The following is an 18,472-nucleotide window of genomic DNA, read 5'->3' as shown; positions in this document are numbered from 1 at the left end:
CATGAAGGTTCTTACCCTTATAGATAGCTCAAGATTTTCTGCTCCCCACATGGTCATATCAGAATCATAAGCTCCAGTGTTTTGGAAATAATGTCGATCCATGGCCACCACTGCACCAGCTACCACAGGACTCCTGTGTAGACAACAGTTTGGAAGTGAACACCTTGAGTTTTGGATAGGGAATTTTGTGAAGAGTGAAAATCCTACTTTTCCACAGAGACAGTGTTACAAAACGGTTGAATACTAATCCACAGAAACTTGAATGAATTGATTATCTAACCAAAAGAAAGAAAAACTGGAACCTAATTCTAGGATTTGCTTGGGAAATGGAGCCAAGAGCTGAATTATTAAATAAGGCTCAGAACAATGGGAAATGTTGCATACATGTACACCCAAAGCAACAGACAAACAGGTCATGATTAAAACATCTGTATGATCCATATTTTGCTTTCCTTACAAACCTCCACACCTTGTCTGGTCAGATTGTATACTAGTGTCAATAAGTGGAAAATGTTCATCCTGTTGAAATATGACTGCAATCTAGTTAGAATGATTATTAAAGGCCAAATAAATGCAGTGTAAACCAAAACCTATCCCTTCAAAAAATGTTACCTAAGCATCTGCAAGTAACCACCTCTCTTTTCTGTTAGCTGGAAGATGACCCAAACTGTACAGTTTTGCTGCTGAGCTGAGCAGAGGCAAATTGTCTGATAGACTGTTACCTGATAGGGCTGATGGGAGACTGTCGTACCTTCTCTTCACGCTCTGGCACTGGTTCCCAATGAAAATCTAGTTTCCAATCAAAAACACCTCGATGCAGGCCCACAGAGTGATAGTACTGAAAAGTCTTCCAGTCTATGACATCTATGACAGGGGAGACGACACTGTTTCTGAAAAAGACAATATGATTTATTTTCAAAACCAAAGAACAAATTAAGTTCACTACTCTGTTAGAAAACAGTGGTTCTCTTCTTTGATAGTGTCAAGCACAAACACTTCTCTAGATGTTGAGTGTCCTTATTTTCTCTGCTGATAGAAGCTCAGGTGCTCAGTGCATGGGAATACTGAGCCTGCAGTGAAGAATCGAAAGATGAAGAATTTATTGATAACCTGTACCTTGCATTGTCATTTAAAGCTATTCAGGATTTTGCTATTTTGCTTTTGAGTTAACCATCAGAAACCTTACAAAGCTATTTCACACAGGGGCCCCAACCCCTGATCTTAAAGGCTCTGCATGGGTGTAAGGTTTATAGCAAAAGATGATTTTGGCCTCACATACTTCATCATGCTTTGATTTTCCTGTAGATGTTCTACACCCTTCATTAGTTTGTCACTTCAGGACAATGAAGAGTGCCCTTATCATTATTTTGTTCTGCTGGTTGTTTTGCAAAAACATTTATCATCGAGTTCATAAACCCATTTCTGTTTGTATATTATCACCAGCTTAAAATGCTCGTGCAAATGCACTGTCACATTGTGAAATCTACTTTTAAGAGCCAGAATAGAGCCACTGCACCAGAAGCAGCAATCCTCCAATTCATTTCTAACCTGACTTAAATTTGGACTAGTCTGAGAAGAGGTATTAGACATTTCCCCATGGCAAACATGTCATGTTAATTCACAGCGTGCTTGTACTTCATCTTGGAATTAACTAGTAGTTCAGAAGAGCCATCAGCGTTCCTTGTTTCCAGGTCAATGACGTATCACGTTTGAAAATTTTCAGAGTAAAAATGCACTGGTATTAGGGACTGCAGGAAAAAAAAACAAACAACAAACATGTTGAAGAACAACATTATCCATTTCTTCTCTGTTATGCAAAAAGAATAGCCTCTGGTCTCAGTGTAAGGGCTTGCTTATAGACAGAAGTTCCTCTGGAGAAAAATCAGTAACATTTACTAGAGATTCAAGTACACAGGAAAAAATTACTCTTGTTCTAGAGTAACAGTATCCATATAGGATATTATTCTGGAGTATCTCTTTCCCTAGAAAATAATGTTAAAATTGAGAGAGAGAAATGAAATGGTCAATTATGGGGCAAAAAGTAGTAGGTTTTATCTCCTCTTTTAAAAAATTATATGTTGGTCAGAGACCACTCTTGAGAGAAATACACTTAAAACGTAATATTGTCAATGAAGAAAGGACATCACGGAAGTCTGCATCACAGTGAGTCCTTTGTACTTTTCCATGGCAGAGAGCAGAACCAGAAGATGGTAGCTCTGGGTGATGTTAATGTAGCCTTCTGATATCTTTTCTGCCTTTACAATCACTAGAGTAATGTAATTTTCAGTATCAGAGTGGGAGGAAACTCCAAACTTTGTTTTATCACCGTTGTGATTTCCTGTGCAGAATCTTAGAAGCCAACGAAGAAATAGACGCTACTGATCACCAGTGAATTGTATGAAGATGAACTACGTAGAGGATAACGTTAAAATGACTCAGTTATTCCTTTGTTTCCTAATAAGAGCAAACTGCCCTGTGAGGAGCTAAAAGCAGAAAGTTTTAAAATAGAGAAGCGATTATATTTCTCCATTCAAGTGTAAAACCAGCCTTTGTAATATGTAATAATAGGCACTCTTAGAAGCAAGCACTGGGTTTATAAATAGATGAGAAAATTTCATGGTCACCTGCAACATTTGTAGGCTTAAACATTAAGGCAGTGATTTGTTGTCATTCTCTCACAGGACACAAGAAGAAATACAAAGGAATTATACTAAAAATAATAAAGCTGATATGCTCCCCTGATTCTCTTGATGATACCCCTGTGATATAGTTTTGCATCCAAGACAGGAGCAGCCACTTCAAACTCAAGACAGCAGGAGCATTTCTTCTGAAAGCTATATTTAACCTTTGCTCACTAACAGTATGACAAAGAAAGTAACTGCTTCTGCAAGTTACTAAAAGGGAGTGTCCTGATGGACTCACACGAGCAGGTGGTTTTCTTTGATGAGCTGAGAAAAATCCATCTAACAAGTTAAATGGATTTTATACGACTAAACCTCAAAAAATGAAGAGACACTGTAATTGTAATTTCTACAGCCTGCTGCATTCTCCATTGTACGAGTCTCTGACAGCTGTCTGGTTAGGAGTGTAGTCGCAGTTGTGTCCTTCCCACCTCAACTTGTTGCTACTTGCTGAAATGCATGCTATTTATTGCTACTTGTTTATTAGTTCTTATCCAGACAGGACCGAGAAACTAATGACCCCAGGGAAGTGCATTTTACTATTTCAGAATTAAGAGGGAAATACCAGGAGGATGTATTTGAGAGAAAGCCAGAGGAGGCAACGTAGACTAAAACATTCAAAAAAGCTTGAACATGGAGACTGGACCACATGTACATATCCAAGACATTTCAGAGAGAGATAATGTGGGTACTCAGTTATGGTCAGATATACCCTGTATAGGGATGAACCAGGTATTTCAGACTATCCTACATCTTCACATCATTTCAGCCATTTAAAACCTGTCCTTCTTATTGGATCCACCTTAAATCTGTTGCCACTATAAAACTCCAAACTCCAATGGTGCTTCTAGATTCAGTGCAATTGCTCATAAGAGTAAGCACCACAGCAGTAGTTCTTGTAGAAATAATCCTTTATTTTTAGTGCATGCTTTTGCTTGGCTTGTTATTGGGCATTGATTCTTCAATGCCATTCAGGAAAAATACCTGCAGTGATGTAATGGATTCTGACAGTTTGGTGACCAATCGATTATCCAAACTATCTGCAAATTACAACAAGGAAAATTACAGTGCTTAAGACAGCTGAAAACAACTCACTGGCCAAGTCACATTCTACCCTGGCTCAATTCAACAATAAACCAGAACAAAATAAACTCTAATCTCCTTTCCCACAAGATTATATCATACAAACTGATAACTGTGTTTTATAGCTATTGCTGTAGTAGCTCTTTCAGAATGCTGAGATTAACAGTTTTCAAGAGTATGTTTGTAAGCGTAATGGTAGATTTTCACCTGCAACAAACTGGTGTAGCTCTGCTGAAACCAATACAAACACACCTTATTTAAACTTTAAATATTGGGAGTGTCTTTATGATCTGAGATAGAGGAATCCAGTAACTTGATCTTGTGTGAAAACTGGTCAATGCCCCATTTTTTTACATATCTTTTGGTAATTTTTTTTTAAATGAAACATCTGTTTTCTGCATATTCAATGATGGCTTGATGCTTGTATGGTTCTAAATGCAAATTTGCTGCAGAAAGTAATTGAAAGTTGGAAGATGTTTTTGGCTATTCTTTTTGTTTTTAGCTGGGTAACTGGCAGACAGTCAGCAGCTTCTCGGCACTTTGAAATGAAACACACACTGGCAAACTACTGCTAATTTTACTCTGTAGAATCTAAGAAAAAAAACAGGAAATTCAAACACAACTAGCAGCAAGGCTTTGAACTGTTTGACTAATTTGCGAATATTTCAAACGCTTGGAACACGAATGAACTACAAAAGGTCACAATTCCATGAAAAAAACCAACCCAAACAAGAACAATTTCCTGGTTTGGCATTTCTCAACCAAATACAATTGCAAAAGAAATGTCTTCCCATGACCCTTTACAGTCACCATGGACATTATGTTCTTTTCTATTTTTAGAATAAGTAAAATTATGAGAAGAAGAGTTAATTAACACATCTGTTTTGAAGTTTTAGATATGCTGTTTTTTGAAAGTGGTTTTTAGTGAACTTTGTTTAGCGGGGAAGGGAACAGACTTTAATATGTTTTAATCCCTCTTTAAATAAGGAGGAACAAAAATACAAACATGAAAATTATGTATTTTCCTCAACCAGTTTCAGAGTGGATCATTCCCTGCAAAAAATATATAGCTAGGAAATCCAGGTAACCCAAGTTCTCTGGCTCTGCATGTGGTTGAAACATCAGTAAGTAACTGAGAACCCAAGCTGGTTCCACAGCACGCTGCATTTTCACTGAAATTACCTTGCTGGCTGGCTGAAGTCTTGAGGGAAATGGTAGTGCAAAACATTTGAGATTAGATAGGGTTAGTAAAAAGATAAAATGCAGTGATCAGACATGGTAAATGGTATAAAAAATTACTTAAACACTGCCTTACAGACCAACTCCAGACTAACTTACGGCATATGAACAGCCTCCTTAAATTGACAGACTAGTCATATGCTAAGCACTAAGCATATGCTTCAAATCTCTGCTAGGTAGAGTGCTAAGGGAATACTTTACTAAAAAAACCACAGACTTTTGAACCTGTCTTTTTCATTAGATATTCAAATTCATATATGGGGTACCAAAATCTGTAGGAGTGACCAATACCTTTTTACCCTGGACAGTCGTGCCACTGTGCCACGAATCATACCTAAATCCTCATTGCTCCTACTTTTAGCGGTAATATTTGGCTTCAGTTTGGTCACCAAACTGTCAGAATCCATTACATCACTGCAGGTATTTTTCCTGAATGGCATTGAAGAATCAATGCCCAATAACAAGCCAAGCAAAAGCATGCACTAAAAATAAAGGATTATTTCTACAATTATTTCAGTTGATTCTTGTCTTCAGTTTCTTCACCTCAGCTTCTTTAAAATAGGTCACCTGCTGATCCTGGTCAATTGTGAAAGATTGTAAAGAGAAAGCATATCTTCACATAACATACCATGTAAATGCAGAACATTAATTTACTGAATTTGGAATGTGTGTTATTGACAAATGAGGGATATAAAAGGATCAGGCATAAAGAGAAGTCCCAGGAAGCAAGCTCTTACATGTGAAGTATATGGAAGGTTTTCAAAACAAGGAGAGCAGCATGGAAATGCGTGCTCAGAGGCTGGGGTTGTGTGGGCTCTGGAGGGATAACACCATGCTTCCTGGGCCTGTGAGAAGGCAGAAAACAGATGGCTTATGTATTTGGTAGCTTCAAAAGCTGGGATATGGGCCACTGAGAGTGAAGAATCAGGTGAAAAGAGATGAAGGAGCTGTTCTACTTAAATGCAAAATATTTCCCTTCTCTCTAGTGTATTACCTTAAAACTTGAGCCACACAGAGATTTTCTGAACAGCAGAACTCTGTTTCTATTCCTGTATCTACAAGCAGAGGCTCCAATTTGCTCCTGAATGGGAGCAAACAGTGGATGAGACACCCTTTGGCTATGTTCATTTCTCATTCTGTTGAACAGCATTTTCCTTAAAGATTAGTGACCAAGAATCACTGAGCTAAGTAGAGGCACTGTGAATTTTAGAAATTAGATAGGCTTCTTCCAATAATACTACAGGCTTCTGTCTCCTAACATAGTATTTAAGCTGTTGTATGGGCAGTACACCAGCACAGAGGGGAAACAGCCCTGCTTCAGCATGGTGGTCACTGTTTTTAGGTTAAAGGAACAACCTTTTCGAGGCTTCATGGAACAGTCCATTATATGCCCCCCTGACTTTCACTGCCTTTGGACCGAGTACAAAATAGCAGCTGTCTCCTGCACTCCCCTGGAAAAGGCAAACCCCTCGAAAGACAACTGTAATAATTGCACAGCTGCATTACTATGCACCATGCTACTCACCTGGAATTATCCTGGAACACAAACAGTTGTCAAATGAAATGATCTGTTGGGCATCTCATCTAGTTTCCTAATGTTGTCCAGGTGCGTATGCTATTCATCCTTGAATAATCAAAATGTCAAGGGATGCTTCACAAAAATGCTCAACCATTCTCTAGGCAACAGACCAAGCTGATGCACAGCATCCCAGTCAATTTGTTACATGCGGTTCACAGAACTAGTCCCAGTCAAGGTGCCCATAAATGTGTGTGTAATGATTTTAGAAAGATTCAATACTTTCTGGGAAAATAATTTTGATTGGGTTAGTGAATAGAACCATCACATTGGGACATGAAATGTCATCACTCAGAGCAAGTCAAATAGCTGTCAAATATTTCCATACCTGTAAAATTGGGATAATTTTTCGTGTTTGTCCAGTCTGTCATTACCCCAGGCTACTGAGAACTGGGACTATCTCCCTTTCTGTGAGTATGTTCAACTCACAGTGAGGTCTCAGTTGGGGCAAGGATCTCTCAGCATTGCTCTAAGACAGGTCACAATGATAGTGGTAGATCTGATCAGGAGTCTAGAAAATCAGGCTTAATCACAATTTTAAAATTTAAAATCTCCCTCCAGTTCTGCTAAGTTCCTGCAAAGGTTCAAGATTTGGAAAGGCTGCGTTTTTTCTTGCCAGCAAACAAACTCACTCACTCACTCACTCACTCACTCACTCACTCACGGTGATTGTTTTCCCATCCTGTCTCTCCAGTAAAAGTACGTGAGTTGCAGCTTGACTGGTATATTAAGAAGAGGAATGATGGATATTTCACCAGTCACTATTAACTTTTTTCGATGCACTTACCTCATTTGGGTAGTCTCGGGGAATGCACATTTCAATTTAACAGCTCCTCAACTGCTAAATGAAGCCAAGTTGACTATGCTAATGGTTCACATTTCCACAGTGATCTTCATGCAAGCATTACAAGCAATTTGGGAAAAATAATGGATTAACTTCCTTATCAGGTCAGTGCTACTATCACTATTCTTCAAGTGGGGAAAGAAGGACAGCGAGGAAAATGATTGCCCGGTGCCTGAGAACATGTCTTTCCTGTGCACTGTAGAATGGCACAGGTTCTCCATACTGGCAGTGACAAAGCTTCCAGGGTCAGAGACAGCGACAGAAAGGAATGGTTTAGACTGGGGGTGTCTAACTACTCCTACACTTATACAGTCCTAAAATTACATTTGGCCCTTTGAAGGCAACTGCAAGGCTGATGTGGCCCCCAGTGCAAATAAGTTTGACACCCCTGGTTTGTATCATATTATCCAAGCATTCTTCTACCTTTGCTCTGTGGATCCAATTAGCCATTAGCTAACTCAGTGTTAAATTCTGCTTTTCTGGAGGAATGAATGAGCACATGAGCCTTATAGGGTAAAGAATCCCTTTCTCACCCCCTGGTGACAGTGCTACATAAATCTCAGAGCTATCGCAGGCTTGGTGGCTTACCATTCCCTTAGAAGAGATAATTTTTTGACAGTGACTCACTACAATTCTGGTGAAGGTCCTGATTTCTCTCTCGCCACTGTAATTCCCTCTTCACTATAGCTCTCCTGTGAGAGCCTTCAGCAATACAGCCTTGAATATTCAAGGACCGGACAATTAACACAGACAGGAGTTTTGCATGAAGATCAACAATAGACAGAAGAATCATGAAGTGTATTCATAATAAACCATCCAACAAGTCTGCAGACAAAACATAATCTGCTTTTCCAAGGAGGATCTTTTAGAAAATAATAGTCCTAACATCCTAGGACAGCATTACTCTTGCTTGCAGTATGATTAATGCTTTCATCCAAATGATGTAATCATTTCTAAAAACTCAAATGAATTCTTTCATAAGCAAACATAATCAGCCATAAAAGCAGCTTGTTCCAGTGCCTTAGAACAGCCTTTGAAGGTCTTTAGTATGACTACTTAACGGTCTAGTAAGAGTTTTAAAGATGTATTTTTTTTCTTTTACCCCCTCAAGCAATTATCCATTTTTTCCCAAGTGGCTTATAGGTAATGACAGACAAATTAATGTATAAGTTTTTCTTTCAGAAAAGTCATTTTAATGAAGGATTTAGTTCCATGTAATTCTTGAAACATTTTCAGTGATTTGATCTCTTTGAAGGCCCTTGGGACTGCATAGATGAGCTCAGCCGTACATTAGAGAGCAGGCCCAAGCACCAACCTAAACATGAAAGGCTCAGAAAATATGAATCTGTATCTTCTTCTGTTAGTTCAGGGACAGTGAAAGTCCCTGTGATTAGCTAGAACTGTCCAGGCTGCCCAGAAAGTCTATGTTTTTCTGTAGAACAGAGACAGTACAGGTGGTGTTGGTATGTAGCCAAACTGGCTCAAGGGGACAAAGCATTTTATCCTTGGCTCCATGACTTAGACAGCTAAAAATTAAAAATAATGGAGTCTTGCAGTAGTTTCTCTGGTGGATGTTTGCCAATTTCCAAACAGCTAGAGACTGCAACCTTTTTAATTCAGACCACCAGGAAGCCTTCTTGTAGCTCTAACCAGATACAAACTCCAACAGTTCAGTGAAACTCTGTGTGAAGTGATAGTTATCCTATCCTGCTTTTCACAAATGTGAGATGCATGTGGTAATGAGGTAGAAAATAAAAGCAGTGTGACCAGAAGGAAGAAGGTAACAAAGAGAGGATTAAAAAAATACCCAAATCTTTCAAAGTACCTCTCTCTCTTTCACCTGAAATTAGTATATGCAGGGAGCTCAGAGGTCATGGGGATATTTACCGGTTGCTGGACAGCCTAGCTAGGAGGGGTTCCAGCCAGCCCTTCTGACACTCGCAGTGCGAATCCATGAAGACCAGCACATCTCCGGTTGCTCGTGCAGCTCCTAGCATCCGACCTCGGATGACTCCAAGCCTTTTGTTGCTCCGGATGAGTTTCACACCATCCAGCTTAGAGATGTATTCACTCAGAGCTGACTTCAGAGGCCCTGTCAGAAACAGAACAGTCACCAAAATGTTTTAGTTTTGATTCAAGCTGTTATATAAAAGCAACAGGTAGTAGGAGATGCTGCTCATTGCTAGTAAAATGTTTTGTGGGCATTTGTTTTAGATGGCCAAGTAGGCCATGTTCCAAATATTCCCACAGCAGCACAACGTCAAAGTGCAGAGACTAATGGAAACTGAGATTCACTAGGTGTGAAGCTATTCCTGTGGGAAACTTAATAGCCTTCTCTTCTGTTTTCAGCAAAAGGTGGATGCTCTCATCATCTCATAAAAGGCACAGATCAGAGTGAGATACTACAGGTGTTTGGCTTTCCCAAGCACTTAAGATTACTTTAGCAATGTGGAGCTTTCCACTCTATGTTTCAGCCAAAGTGTAAGTCTGGAAATTATTACAGTGGATCTGGTCCAGTGGGAAGGCTGAGATTTGCATACTGTGATCTTATTTTAAAGCAAGAAAGTTCAGAGTGATTGGAAATGATGGGAGAAAAAGAAACATGTTTCAAAGTTGAAAAGCTAAGCTGAATTCTAGGGATGGAAGAGTAAAACCTGGCAGTGAGCTCAGGGCTTTGCTTAGCTCTCTTTCTGAGAGTCTTTGCCTTCTACTCCCCTCATGCTCTTCTTGGGAGGAGGACAGTTTCTCCCCTGGAGCTCTGGCAGAAAGTACTCACATACAGAAATATGGGGACTACCTTGCTGGCTGAGATCGTCGACTAGGATGATATCCTTGAGGGAGGCCTTCGGGGCTGTGTCCATAATGCTGTGCACGGTTCTCAGCAGAGTAGACCAGGCTTCGTCATGGAAACAGATGATGACACTAGCAGTAGGCAGACTGGAGTCATATTCTTGCTGTAGGCACCTGCATGGGATCAGATGAGAGAGACGCTAGACACTGGTACAATGGGCTACTTGACTCCCAGAGCGAAGTTGTAAGCTACACCTCAAACTTCAGGGATGGAAAGCAGTTTAAGGTATCAGCTCATTTCTAAAAAAGCAAAGGAAGTATTAAGTGTCCGAGACTATAATAGGAAGTGAAAACATGGGAGTGACATTACAAAAATTAAAATACAAAACCAACAACATTTTGCTGTATCCTGGGATACCTCCTTCTGCTCTGGCTGCCTGAAAACACACGGCTCAACAGAAATGGTCCAGAAAGCAAAGAAAGAGAAACTGAAGACAATCAGAGCAAATCAGAGAGGGGAATAAAGCAGGTCAGTCAGCCCCCACCAATTTCCACATTTTCTCAAGTAGTACATGAAAGAGTAAACTGAAATGCAGTACCTTTAAGACTAACAAGTAAAAGAACTAATCTGCACAACAGATTGGTATACCTGTGGACTGCCTGACCAGAGAATGAAGCCAACACCTCAGTTCTGTATGGGAAAGAAGTGGATGCTTAAACGGGCAATGAAAACAAATGTAGGTGATACATTTAAGCAAGTAAATGTATTTTCCCTATAAAGATTGCAGAGGTTGCTTTCTTCAGTGAAAACAAATCAGTGATGAATGAGGTTCACAGGTGGGTAGATTATCTTTATGCCATTTTCTGTTATTTCCTTTACAGCTCCAGGTACAAACACAACCTACTGCAAGACACTGGACTGTGTGGGTTAGTGGGTAGCATTTCCAGAGTGCCAGCTGGGGTCCACAGCTCCTCAGTTTTTCATGGGGCCAAAATTTGACACACAACATTGAAAAAACTTCCATCAAAATTACTGTGAATTGGATGTTGCTTTGAAAACTCAAGTGTTTAAGAATGAAAACCACTTCCTATTAATCCTCACAGAAACTGTATATGAAAACCATGAACCCTCATGAAACATTGGCTGTTTCATAAATGTAAGTAATAGATCTACAAATCACATTCACAATAAAAAGTGCTTTCTGATGTACCAGTCTGGGTTCAGAGAGACAGGACAGACTGTACTGGCATGAGGGCACACATTTTCCCCAAAAGGCCTTCAAATGCCCATTGTAGACATGCAAAGATGGTGCTTATATATCTGCTTTGCTTACATTAGAAAACACATTTTGAAATCTTTTCATTTCCTGAGGAGCAGTTGTTCAGTTTCCTAACTCATTTAACCCCTAGCAGCAAGGACTTCTTCCAGGAACTACAGAATTGGCTGAATATGGGCCACTGTTGTTTCAGCATTTTTGTACGGCTAAGCAAATAATCATACGGATTTTACAGTGGTTGTTGAACAATTAGCTGCTCAGCAGAAACTCATGTCAGGGATATAATTTTAATATTGCTCTGGTTTTTACCATTTTATTTAGTGCTTCTATTTATGAACTGAGGCCCTATCATGCTAGACATTATCCACACAAAAAGCTGCTTATTATTTAACAGAATATATAGTCTGAATGATTTAATATTAATAGCAAATATAAATAAGCAAATATGATAGATACAATTCTGGGAATATAAACTGAAAATGAGCACAATCGTGATAATTTATTATATTTTATAGTATTTCACATTAATGCCTTTTCATATTGAGAGGCAAATTTTCTTGAAAATTTTTACATTCTAATAATACGATTTATGATAAGTCCATGATTTACTGATTTTCTTTAATTAACAATTCTGTTCTTTCACAATTTCATAAGGGATAATTGTTTCCATTTTCAGCAGGATGGCGAAAAGGATACTCTTATGACTTGGCAGTGTTTGTATTTTCAGGCAGAGAAATCTAGAGGTGATTAAGAAATGTGAAGATCTGATGCAGTCCTTTTATTACCAGTCAGCTTCCAACCAGGAACATTCAATACAGCTATAAGCATCTACATTTTGCAGCATAATACTACAATGTCTTGTTGCTAGTACTGTGGTTATAGCAAGAAAATAATGCTGTTGTGGAGTCTTAATTGGAAAAGAATTGAAAATAACTGTATTTGAATACATAAGCTAGGTGGTGAGTGTTTGGTTGCCATGGAGATTGGCAAAGACTTGCAATATAGATATCTGATCTTCAGAAAAATGCGAAAGGGTACAGGTATTAAGAAATACCTTCCCTGTAATTTGAAGCAGATTCATAGACTGTCCATCATAAATCGGCATTTCAAAAAGTCAGGGTTGTGACTGGTATGAGGCACAGTGATTTAATCCAATTTGTGGAAAATAAAGGATCGTCACAGGCAGCAACGAACAGGAGAGCAATTCTGCCACGGCAAAGGCGCTGCCAACGGGGACTCCCACCCACCCTCAGGAAAATGTCTCATTGAGATTCAGCTCCCAACAGCCCTCAAGTGGAAGCTGCGCTTTTGTAATGAAACTTAAAACCTTTTGAGACAGCTTGCGAATTTCTGTTCGCCTGGACACATTTGACACTCAAGGCCAAGAGAGGGAAACAGACCTTTTTTTCACACAGAATCCCATCACAGAAGTCACAATGTAAGACTTAATTCAGGTCCACTGTCCAAGGAGGGTGTCAATGGCAGCTGGACCAACTGATAGCAGCAAAAAACCCTTTGAGGGATGAAGGTACCTCAGAGGAGAGGTCTTGATGTGGACGAACAGTTTCTTAGTACAGCTAGACAAGATGTTAGGCCTTTTCACCCAGAGACCCTGTCTGTTTCAAAACTGGTACTCAAAGTAAACGGTGCAAAACAAGGTACCCAATTCATCCGTTGGGGTATGTTTTACTGTGGGATCAGCAGCAGTGCTGGAAGAAGATTAGCATAAAACATTCACCTGAAAAGGCATGGAAGGGTTATGTCAGAAGCTGGAATCTGGTGAGAAAGGTCTAAAGTATCGCTTTCCAGGTGAGGAGGTTGGATCCTGGGCTCTCAAGGTACAGCACAGCCCACAGGCTCTACTTTATTTCCAGCAGGGCTTTGTACCCTTCACATGAAAAGAAACCATAGTCATGCTGCTCATTGTTCCAATGTAAAGCACAACAGATCTCTTCATGTGAATTTCAAAGAAACAGCAGTGAAGTATATCTTATGGCATTTACCTTACATCTGGCACTCTGGTTTAAGGGTAAAAATGAAGTACGTAAGTGTGAAGTTTGGCCAGCCTTATTTTACAGTATCTGGAAGTGCTTCACAATTAGTAGGCATAGCCTCTGGTATGAGGAATTTGCCACCGAATTTCAAGTGAGATGAGAGAGGCTGAGTCTATGGAGCTAACTCACTGAAATGCCTCTAAATGGTCGGGTTCTCTCTAACTAAATAATAGCAGACATTATTAGGAACAACATGATTCAAACAGAACAGAGTAACAGACAATCTGATTCATTACTGGTTCGCACTTATTTTACATTGATATAAAACTGGGCTGACAGAGTTGTCAGCTAGGCTCACAGAATAAATTACACCTAAAAAAAAAATCATTGTGGTTTGTGTGTTGTGCCATGAAGGACAGGACTGGCTTAGAGGTAGACCTCTGCCACAGGTTTATGATCTGGATTTAGATCTGAACAACTGTGAAGCCTCAGATGTTCAGATCTGTGGTTTCAATGTGGGCTCCATAAGCTGTGGTGTTGATAGCCCTCAAGCTGTAACAGGCCAGACAGGAAAACCCATCCAAAAGCTCTGAGACCGCAGCTTAAATCTTACTGAGATTAGTATTAACTAAACCTGTCTCTTGTTGGATGGCCCTCCAGCTGCCAAAGTAAAACTTCTTTGGCTCACATCACAGGCAGTGAAACTGGGTCATCATTCCTCCTTTGAACATTGCATAGTTCAAAGAGCTGCCAGTGAAGCATGGTGAAAAATAACCAAAATAATATTAAGCATTATATTATTCAATGGAATTACCCGAATTAACACTGAACCTAGTCAGCAAGTGTAGAAAACACTCCCTTTCATTTCTCTTTCCTTTAGACTGTCCCCTTAGAGCCACCATTTTCAAACATGGGGAAATGACCACTAGAAAAAATGTTATATAAATTCTCTGTCTTAAAATTCTTACTGGTGCATCTTTCCAACATGTCCTTGGGGAAAGTTGCAATAACTTTTGTTACAGGAAGCAAGAAAAGATGATACCCATCCAGATCCCCTTCCCTTTCCCTTGGGACAGGGGAGTGTAGATGCTCCTCAGCCCCTTTCTAAGAAGCTGCCTCTCCTGGGCTGTAGGAGAATGACTCCAGAGTCTCCAGGCTTCAATGTGGGGCTTCAAATCTAACACATGTGGTTTCAGATGCCACATGTGGGTCTCCAAATGTAACACTCGTTCCATGTGGCCTTCCAGCCAGGCGGCTGCTGGCTTTGGTGGCATGGGCAGATCTGGCCAGACACACTCATCTCCACCATCGATCCTTCCAGGAGTTTCCTTTCAATGTTTGTGGGCGTCACTTGTTAGACTAAAAAAAAAAAGTTAAAAGCCCCAACTTCTGACTCCTTCACCACCCCAGAAGACCAGCAACCCCGTAGCTCTGGCAGAGGCCCACCATGACGAGATGCCCAGGGCTTCGGACGGACCCATAACGGTGGGACGCGGCGGGAAGGCCGCTCGCTGTCCCGGCCCCGTGCTCTCCTCACGCCGCCGCCCGCCCCTCGCACACTGCGGGCCCAGGGCAGGCGCAGCCGGCGGGCGGGCTGAGGCCGGGGGCCGGCCGAGGGAGGCGGCCGCCCTTCCCGCTCGACAGCCCGGCATTTAGGCATCCCCTTCCCAGCACACAGACATCGAACCGGGGGTCACGGGGAGAGCCGGAGCGCTCCCTGCCCCGCCGCCCACCGGCACCTGCTGCTGCGGGAGGCGCCGGGCCCGCTGCCGCCAGCAGGGGGCGCTGCCGCCTGCCCGCAGGGCGACGCGGTGCCGGGCCGGACCGGGCCGAGCTGAGCTGTGTTCCCCTCCGCTGGCTGCCCGCAGCCCCTCCGCGTTTTGCCGCCTTGCGGCTGCTGAGGGCTGGAAATGCCGCCGGTGCTTCATGCGGCCTGTGCTGGCTCCGGCAGCACCTGCCGCGGCCTCGGGGGCTGTGGCTGGGCAGCGCGGGGTGGCAGCGGGAGCCGGCGGGGGCGGCTGGGAGCACACCTGGCTGTGAGGAACGGAGCTGTGTGCCTCACGCAGCCTGAGGAAAAACGGCATCCCGAAGCGGAGAGTTTAAAAGGAAAGACGCGGGAATTACAGAAGGAGAGGTTCACGGGACGGGGCGGGGGGGAAGGGCTTGGACGGCGGCGGGGAAAGAGACAGGTTTTCTCCCAGAGATGAAATAGGCTGTTGTTACTTACAACGGGTGTCGTACCTCAGGCAGGTCCCTGCGCAGAGAGATCCGCTCGCTCAGCGCTTCGTTAAAGCCGTGGGTTTCCAGGCCGAGCGGCCGCTGCCCCGCGGCAGCGCCTTCCGCGGGCTGCAGAGGACGGGCCGGGAGCTGCGGGGACTCCGCGTCCCCCTCGGCCCTCGCCTCCGGCCGCCTGCTCTGCTGCTTCACCACGCGATAGCCCTTCCTGGCCTTGCTGTGGTTCCTCCGGCCCGTGGGTGACACGACGGCTGCGATCAACTCGTCCTCCCGCAGGGAGATGAACGGTGACAGCCCATCCAAAGGGTAGTACTGCTGGCTCTCCTCCTGGGTGTCCAGCATCTCTTGGGTCTCCACAAAGTCCACCTGATACCCTTCCCGGGGGTTGAACTCCACAGGCTGGAAAGTCCCTTCCTTGCTCTGGTTGCTGGGTGGTGGATTCAGCGTTGTAACCATCAGTAGCAAAAAGCCCAGCATCAGCAGCAACAAGAGAAACTGCAGCTTACGTGATCCATATCTGCACTTCTTCCTCAAGAACATACTGTTGGTGACAAAATGATACAGATGGTCATGTTAAATATCCCTCGGATCTTTCTTAGACTCCAGTCCTCGGGTTGCAGCAAAGCCCTGGTTTTCACTATCTGCCAAGAGGATTTTTTTGCTCCCCTCACATTTCACTGATGCCGTTTCATGCTTTCCTTTCTGTTTACAGACAAAATATAACATTCCTATTAATATTGCACTTACTGTAGTAAAAGGTAGCATGGATCCAGTGAGATGAAATAGATCCTTTATGATACAGAGTCCCAGCTTAGTTAGGAAAGCACATGTTTAGCTGAAAAAAAGAGTGGCTGAAGTTTTGATTTTTTTTCCCTTTTAAATTCTAAGTAAAAAGAAATTCCATTTCTGATAGTTTCCTTCCAGAGTAGTTCCTGCTTCTTCAAAATTTCCAGTTGCTGCCTGGATTGAAGCGCTTTATGCCTGAAAACAGATCTGACAGCTCTCCCCCGTGCAGAGGCTTAAAGTTAACTGTGATCAACAGATGAGAACTACTCAGCCCCTGACTTGTTTCACACATAACTACGGCACTCAGTCAGGAAGCACTTTGCCAGACATAATACAGAGCAATGTGTGCGTCTTTCTCGTGGTCCTAATGCCCTCACTGTTCTTGTCCTATCAAATCAAAACTTTGCAAAAGCTGTAAGAGGTGAAATATAAGAAGCAAAACGTTGTACTATAAAAGAAATCAAGGGACACCATGAATCTCTCTATGTCTGAATAGCTCTGTTAAACTAAGAATGCTCAGAGCAAGAAGCAAGAGTTTTATAAACTGAATAAAAGAGAGAGTGCACATGATTTATTTAAGGTTAGATGTATTAGTATGGTAATGTGCTAGCTGGAGTATATTTCATTTTCAGTAAATATTTAGAGCAGTGGGGATTTTAACACTGACATAAGGTTGTCACATTATCACCTGGCAGAATGAAGTTGTCTCCTCATCCATAAATTGGGTATTGCAGGGGAAGCAGCACTTCAAGTTTTCAATAGTCCAAGAATAATATGTAGAAAGCCTGGGCTGGAACAACCACCCACACTGAAAGAAAACAACGGCTTTTGTGATTAAAAGGGGAGCTCAGTCTCTGAGGTCTGTTTGCTAGTACTGCTGGTATGGGTGCTAGTGGGCATTTTTTTGCTGTGAGATGGATGATTGTCCAATGGGAAAAAGGGTGATACAGCCCACATGCTTCAGCGTCACACGCCTCTTGGTCTGGCAGAGATCAGGTGTGGATGTAACTCAGATGTTACCAATCCTTTTGACGCTGGGGACATGGGATGTGTTTTTTTGCATATCCTGTAATATTTGATGAGCAAAAAGTACCAGCTCCAGGAGGCATGTGGTTACTAGGAAACTTCCATGTCCACCTTTTGTTAAAAAGTACATTTCTACACATTATAGGTAAAACAAAAGCCTGAAGATGTGAATGCTGTATACTCTAAAGGGAGACAAGAATTCTTCCTTTTTTTCCTGCTTTCCCATTACTTCCCTGTAAGATGTTTTCTAAGTTCAGCCTATGGTTCTTGGTAAACAACTTGCAAAAAATTGAAAATGAGAGGACATGTACTTTCAAGACACACACTTTCAAACTACAATGAGTCATCACCTTCAAAAGTCGGGATAGGATAGGATAGGATAGGATAGGATAGGATAGGATAGGATAGGATAGGGCACCTTAAAATTACTGGACATGTAGTCTCAGTTCTGTCTGTACTGCCCTAACCCTCTTATATAGAATGTTTTGAGGTGGTGTGATGAGTCTGCTGTGTGGCACCTTCCTTACCTCAGCTGTTCTTTAAAATATATAATACTGCTTTAATAATATCTTGGATAGAAGGAAGATTTAACCAGTATTTGGTACTTCACCATTGTATGTGTCTTCCTGTTTTAACTTAATTTACAGAAAAGTAACATCCCAGCCCACCTTCAGCCCTGAGAATATTGCTCTTTATCCTACTTTTTATAGGGAAAAAAAAAGTGTTGATGTTTTCAGTTCAATAGGGAAGCATCACACATTTGCATTAAAAAATCTGAGTTCAAAAGCATTCATATAAAAATATGTGTCAGGCATAGAAAGACAAAATGAAACAGAAATGAAAAGACATGTCCAAGGCACTCTGCTGGCACCAGCAACCTGCAAAACGTTCAGTTCCACAGTCTCGTTATCAGGCATGTAGAATGGAAGAAAAGAAAAGAA

The 18,472-nt window shown here is 41.8% G+C and overlaps 1 protein-coding gene across 4 annotated transcripts in view; it reads right to left on the bottom strand.

Annotated features, from left to right (window-relative positions):
- Positions 1 to 17,369, bottom strand: part of GALNT15 (polypeptide N-acetylgalactosaminyltransferase 15) — a 30,207-nt gene extending 12,838 nt beyond the window's left edge. The window contains exons 1-6 of one of the 4 annotated variants that reach the window (XR_010470102.1): positions 17,194 to 17,368; positions 15,712 to 16,260; positions 10,221 to 10,387; positions 9,311 to 9,515; positions 723 to 890; positions 16 to 133 (exon numbers count right to left, since the gene is read on the bottom strand). Coding sequence is in view for 3 of the 4 variants with exons in the window: in XM_065051461.1 (XP_064907533.1) it covers positions 16 to 133; positions 723 to 890; positions 9,311 to 9,515; positions 10,221 to 10,387; positions 15,712 to 16,260; positions 17,194 to 17,219 (1,233 nt within the window). In the remaining variant the exon portion in view is untranslated. Of the gene's footprint in view, positions 1 to 15; positions 134 to 722; positions 891 to 9,310; positions 9,516 to 10,220; positions 10,388 to 15,711; positions 16,261 to 16,466; positions 16,827 to 17,193 lie in introns of those variants that run through there. The other 3 variants (XM_065051461.1, XM_065051459.1, XM_065051460.1) reach the window with 3 other exon arrangements.
- Between the last annotated feature and the right edge of the window lie 1,103 nt (positions 17,370 to 18,472).

This window comes from Columba livia, chromosome 2, assembly GCF_036013475.1.
Source record: "Columba livia isolate bColLiv1 breed racing homer chromosome 2, bColLiv1.pat.W.v2, whole genome shotgun sequence".
In the NCBI taxonomy this organism is placed as follows: domain Eukaryota; kingdom Metazoa; phylum Chordata; class Aves; order Columbiformes; family Columbidae; genus Columba; species Columba livia.
Note: the sequence above shows the minus strand (reverse complement) of the source record. Positions and strands in the feature narration are given on the sequence as shown.